The 6,359-nt window shown below is 40.3% G+C and overlaps 1 protein-coding gene across 1 annotated transcript in view; it reads left to right on the top strand.

The window, feature by feature from the left end:
* Positions 1 to 6,359, top strand: part of RBM41 (RNA binding motif protein 41) — an 81,710-nt gene that overhangs the window by 2,823 nt on the left and 72,528 nt on the right. Inside the window, exons 2-4 of the mRNA XM_006889898.1 lie at positions 1,780 to 1,896; positions 2,841 to 3,033; positions 3,463 to 3,667. Of these exons, the coding sequence (XP_006889960.1) occupies positions 1,780 to 1,896; positions 2,841 to 3,033; positions 3,463 to 3,667 (515 nt within the window). The remainder of the gene's footprint in view (positions 1 to 1,779; positions 1,897 to 2,840; positions 3,034 to 3,462; positions 3,668 to 6,359) is intronic.

Here is a 6,359-nt window from a genome sequence, read left to right as displayed (position 1 = left end):
ATTATTATTATTTGCTGCTACATACTTAAGCAGACCTTCTCTTTCTTTATAGTCTAAGAAGAGTTCCTCTATCCCTTCTTATTCTCATTATAACATTACCTAGATTTCTACACAATAGTTGGTGTTAGACTATAATATTTTATGACCCTGCTCTTCAGAGATCTCATTTCTTTCACAGCTCCAAATCTTGACAGCACAGATGACCCTTAGGTTTCTGTGTTGAGACTCAAACTCTCTCCTAAGCAACAGTTCTCCCATCTCTCAACTTCCTTTTAGCCAATAACACTTGTGCCACCACCTCACATTTAACAGGTCTTGCGACTGTTCCTTTCAGTACTTTAATAAATACTTGACTTCACAGAGTTACAACAGTACTGACTTTGCCTTTCCCAAATTCTTCCTCTAGACCTTCCTCTTTCTGTCATTGGTACCATTATTCTCTCCAAAGGTCAGTTTACATTTTTGGAGTTGCCTGTGACATTTCTTTTACCCTTAGCTTTCAAAGGCCCCTGTCATCAAACCATTCCTTTTCATTTCCACTATTGCCACTCTATTCTGGACTTTCATCATCTTATACTTCATGAACTTCAATAGTTTTCCTGATTCTTTTGGTTTCTTGCCTTCTGGTCTTCCTAGCATATTACAGCCACATTCATCATCCTAAATCATCATTTGTACTGTACCATTTTGCTCCCAGATAAATTACTTGCTAATACTTACAGATTAAGGTCCAGACCCCTTAGTCAGTGCATTTAAGGGTATACCCAATCTGGGTATCATCCCACCAATATTATGTCCCACCACTCCCATATACAAATGCAAACTAAATTGAACTGCTTATCCTCCAGTGTGTATTTCTGTCTCTTCATACTAACTCTTCCTGTTCTCTTTTTCATTACACCCAATCCTTCAAATGCTAGCCCGAACGTTGCCTTTCTGAAATCTTTGCCACTGCAGTTCTTAATTATCTTTTTCTTCAGTGAGATCCTTCTAAATTGGTGTATGCTTCTTTTGCTGTGAGATCCTTCTAAATTGGTATATGCTTCTTTTGCTGCTTTGTAGTCCCATTCTGACTCTCAATGTGTGCATGCATGCAAGCTAAGAGGATTGTTGTTATGTACATAGCTGACCCAGAGGCTGTAAATCATATGGGAAGAGATTGCCCATCTTAATCCCATGGAGCACTTAGTGGATTTGCAGCTCCTGCCGCCAGTTCCTCCTTTCTTAAGGATATGAGACTATTTTTGAAACATCTTTGAATTCCATCCTAACCTAGCAAAGTGGGTTTTGTTTGTATTTCCAAAGCAGTGTTATTGCAATAAAATTCATATAGTGGCTCTTCTTTCTATCAGTCTAGTATGGTTACCAGGGAGGAGAAGGAGCAGGGAGTAGAAAATGTATCGATAGACAGCAAACACTTAATAGGATGAGTGAAGGGAAGGTCATTGTGGAATGAATGGATGATTAAATATTGTGTGTATTGTTATTAATGTTACAGAACAAAATCTGTACGAATGATTGGGAACCCCCCTCCCATATGCTTTGTAAGTTGTCACTGAAATAACAATAAAAAATAATAGTATTTATTCACATTTTTCCATTTTGTAAATTTTTCATAAATAGTATGAGTACAGGCTTACAGAATAAATGGTGAAGGGTAACATTGTTGGAGAAGTATTCTTTGAACAAATATGGCCACTGATGATAGAGCATATAGTTAAGATTTTCAGATTCACTGTGTCTTCTATATTTTGTCTTGGATTCTGATATTTATTCCAGGGTAAACAGCTGTGTGAAGAGTGATGAACATGTCCTGGAGGAATTGGAAACTGAAGGAGAGAGGCAGCTGAAAAGCCTCCTACAGCATCAACTTGATACCTCTGTCTCTATTCAGGAGTATGTATTGATTTTTCCCACATGAGAGAGTATCATAAATGCTGTCAGTTGGCATAGCCTTCTTAAAGTCTGTGTGATATATTCCTTTCCCACATCATTTGCTTAATATACTTTCACTTATTAGGCAGGATTTTGATTCTATGTCAGTTCCTCTAGGAAGCCCATATCCCCTCAGTCTGGGTTAAGTACACTTCCTATGTCCTATCACTTAAAAAGGGGGGGGGGAAGACTCATTTGCCCTTAAATTGGAAGCAACTCATAGCAGACCCTCAGTTGAATTTCCAGGGATGTGTGTAGCAAAGGAGGAAATTGTCCACCGAAGAGGCATGGCCTTGGGGTTCAAAGCACAACTCCCTTTGAGTCACCAGAACTCCCTTCAGTAGCACCTAGCATCGCCAGTGGGTTTTCAGAGACTGTAAATTGCACAGGAGTTGATTGCTTATCTTTTTCTCACTGAGCAGCTGGTGGATTTGAACCTTGTTCTTTTGGGTTATCAATGCCACTCCTTACCTCTAGGCCAGTAGAGCTCCCTCAAAGCCTAGTTTTTATGTGCTGCTGAGTCATATCGGATCCTTAGCTGATCCTCCAGAGGGTTTTCAGAGGATATAAATCCCACAAGAATGTCCATCTTTCTTCTCCGGAGCAGGTGATGGACTTGAAACTTTGACGCCTTTGGTGTGGCAGCGCCACTCTTTTACCACTAGGCCACCAGAGATTCCTCGAAGCACAGTGGTAGTAGTACTTAGTAAATATGTGTTGATTCAGTTATAAATCCCGGAGAGGCTATTAATAGAGTTCCATTTCTTTTCAATAGTGCTTCAGCCGAGAAATAGAGTGTAAGAGAGATTGTGCTGATGAATTTCTAAAGCCTCTTATCATGGTGATCCCCTATTTCTGTGAAGTTTGGTAACCTCAAGCTGTTCTTACTGTCTTCCTATTTGCAGATGTATGTCTAAGAAAGAGAGCTTTGCTCCTGGTACTATATACAAGCCCTTTGGAAAAGAAGCAGCTGGAACTTTGACATTGTCCCAGTTCCAGACACTCCATAAAAAGGACCAGGAAACTGCTTCTCTCAGGGAACTAGGGCTCAATGAAACAGAAATCTTAACCTGGAAAAGTCATGTTACAGGTGAAAAGGTGAGTTTTCATTTGACATTGAGGACTTTTGCATTTTTTTATTGTTGTTGTCGTTCTTCCGTTTAACTCGGTCTGAATTATACCCAGTTTCCAGAATAGAGACTTTGATAAAAGAGAAGAAATCTTTGGCTTTTAGCTAACACTTTTATATAAACACTCGCTTCTGGGACCTGATATTTGCTTGTCATGTACCATCAAGTTGGAAGTAACCCATAACTGACCCATCAGTAAATACCCAGAGGCTGTAGATCTCATAGGAGGAGATTGGCCATCTTTCTGCCTTGGAGCAGATTGCCCATCTTTGGATTTAAATCGCCTGCCTTTGGGTTGGCAGCACAACTCTTTACTTATTAGGTCGCCAGTCTCATCTTACTTCATACTTTCAGGCTTTGTCCTCTCTGATATATGCCATCTCGTCTCTGGTTTTAGAGAACAAGACTGAGGGCAACACCTGAAGCAATACAGAACCGTCTTCAGGATATTGAAAAAAGGATCACAGAGCGGCAGCGCATCCTTTGCTTGCCTCAGAGATTTGCAAAGAGCAAACAACTGACCCGGCGAGAAATGGAAATAGAAAAGTCTTTATTTCAGGGAGCTGATCGTCACTCCTTCCTTAAGGCTCTTTATTACCAAGGTATGTGATCCCCACTGACTTTGATGTGTTCTTTCATACCACACATGAGGAATCAGTCAAGAGAACAAAGGAAGACAAATAAGAACCAATCTCTACTCTTAAGGAAATTATAGTCCCACAAGAGAGATAAAGCTATATATAGATAGTTGCAATTCAACACAGAAATTGGTGTTACAGAGAGACGTGTAAAATGCTGAGGGAGCATAGAACATAGGACATCTTAGTACAGTTGAAGGAATCACCAGTTGACATTTGTACTGAATCTTGAAGGATCAACAGGCATTTGTCAGGTAAATAAGGGCAAAGGGACATTGTAGATGGTGGTGAATAGGGTTGGGAAAACATGTAGTGTGTTTAGAGAACTGTGAAAAGTTCAAGATAGCAGAGAATGACAGGAGATGACACTGTAAATGTTGGTTAGCTAAGATCATGAAGGATCTTTAGGTTCAGCTATAATTTAGTACAACATATCAGATATTAACTGCATCTTAAATATGTTGTTGTTGTTGTTATGTGCCATCGAATCACTTGCGACTCATAGCGACCCTATGTACAAGAGCTCTAAATGCTATTCTATCCTGTGCCAACCTAGCCATCTCAAACGCACTTATTCCCACTGCTCCAGTCACAGAATTGATCCATCTCAATCCGTCTCACCGAAGGTCTTCTCCTTCGCTTCCCCTCCACTCTGCCAAACATGATGTCCCTTTCCAAGGACCAGTCCCTCCTTGCAATATGCCCAAAATATGTCAGACGAAGCTTCAGAATCCTTGACTCCAGGGAATACTCTGGCTTTACCCTCTCCAGGACAAACCTGTTTGTTTTCCTAGCAGTCCATGGTATATTCAGCACTCTTCTCCAGCACCACAGCTCAAAGGCATCAATCCTCTTTCTATCAGCCCTATTCACTGTGCAACTCTCTGATGCATAGCACGTAATTGCGAAGACTGTGGCGTGGATCAGGCGCACCTTAGTCTCCAGCCTGACATCGTTGCTCTTCAGTACTGTTGAGAGGTCCCTCACAGCTGACTTTCCCAATGTAATTCATCTCCTGATTTCCTGGCTGCTGTTACCAAGAGTGTTGACTGTGGAGCCAAGTAAATTAAAACTATTAACTATCTCAATCTCCTCACCATCCATGCTGATGCTGCCAATTGGCTCAGTGGTTAGAATCTTTGTTTTCTTGACATTTAGCTTCAGTCCATATAGGAGGCTGTAGTCCTTGATCTTAACTATAAAGTATTTGTTTCATAGATAAGATTTGCTAGACACTATGGAAGATTCACAGAAGTTTAAGAAATGGCTCCCAACCCTGTGCCAATTAAATTCTGGTAAGAAAAAGAAACATTATATTTGATAGCAAGACTAGGTACAGTTATTAAGTACTGTAGGAATCCAGAGGAGGGAAATCCTACTGTATTGGTGGTTGAAAAAGTCTTCTCAGAGGAGATAAGATTTAATTGATCTTTGAATACTACCCACTCTTTTGAAAGGGGAGGGCAGAAATCAGTTTCTAGAGATGGCAAGAACATAGAGGGATGTTGGGGAGAGTTGCGGGAAACTTTATTACCATGGCATATGGTGAAGGTTAGAAAAGTAGTTTAAAATAATGGAGAATCTTTTTATGATGAGGAAAAAGATGTGAGTTTTACTTTAGTGGGTAAGATGGGCCTATACTTTGGGTATGTTTCTAGGAGAGCTATTCCTTGGAGGACATCATGTTTGTAAAGGTGGAGACATGGTAAAGGAGAGGAGGACCCTTAACCAGATGGATTGATATAGTGACTGCAGCAATGGGCCCACATGTGTCAGAGATTGTGAGGATGGCACAGGATAGGACAGAGCTCAGATCTGTTATTCATAGGGTCACTATGGGTCGTATTCAACTTGAGGGCACCTAGCAACAACAACAGATTGAGTTAGTATCTTGAATGCGATTTAAGATTTTGAGCCAGAGGTAAAATGATTACAAGACCAGTATTTAAAAAGGATTCATTTGGTGGCTAGTAAATAGGATTAGTGTGGGGAAGAACTGGAAGCAGAGAAAACAGTTAAGAGGAATTAGGGTGAATAAGGCATGAAAATCTAGACTAGAATGATGGCAGTAAGATTTGCAAGAAAGGACGTATTGCCAGAGCCCTTGTAAAGAGACAGTTGCTAAATCTGACAGAGAATGAAGGAGGAGGAGGGTCAGTGGACAGGATTGTGTTAATGATTACGTGAGTGTTACAAGCTGTGGGATGTACCAGTTGACAAAAACTGAAAAGCTTTGTGGTGAAATTTTGAAGAGAGATGGTAGGTTTTATTTTCACCATGTTGAATTTGTGGTAATGGCAGGGTTGTCATAATACACATATTGTGGAGGCAGTAGGAAATGCAGCATTGACGAGCTGGAGAGAGGTCAGAACTAGAAAAGCAGAATTGGAAAGCATCTATGTTTAGATATATAATGTGAATTGAGACTTTGGACATGGAAGAGTAGTAGTAAAAAAAGGAAGAAGGTAAACAAATGAGTAGACTTTTGTCACAAGGATAGACTGATGGGAATCTGGAAGCTGGCTGCCTGGGAAAAATCTGGCTCGCCCTCATTCTATCTATGAGCTATTGGGCAAGTTTCTTTTATATCTTCGTTTCTTCATCTGTAAAATGAGAATATTCATATGAAGTATATTATAGGTCCATTGTTGTTGTT

Source organism: Elephantulus edwardii, unplaced genomic scaffold, assembly GCF_000299155.1.
Source record: "Elephantulus edwardii isolate Elephantulus edwardi_28Jun2011 unplaced genomic scaffold, EleEdw1.0 scaffold00083, whole genome shotgun sequence".
In the NCBI taxonomy this organism is placed as follows: domain Eukaryota; kingdom Metazoa; phylum Chordata; class Mammalia; order Macroscelidea; family Macroscelididae; genus Elephantulus; species Elephantulus edwardii.
The sequence above is the reverse complement of the archived record's forward strand: the minus strand, read 5'-3'. Positions and strand labels throughout refer to the sequence as shown.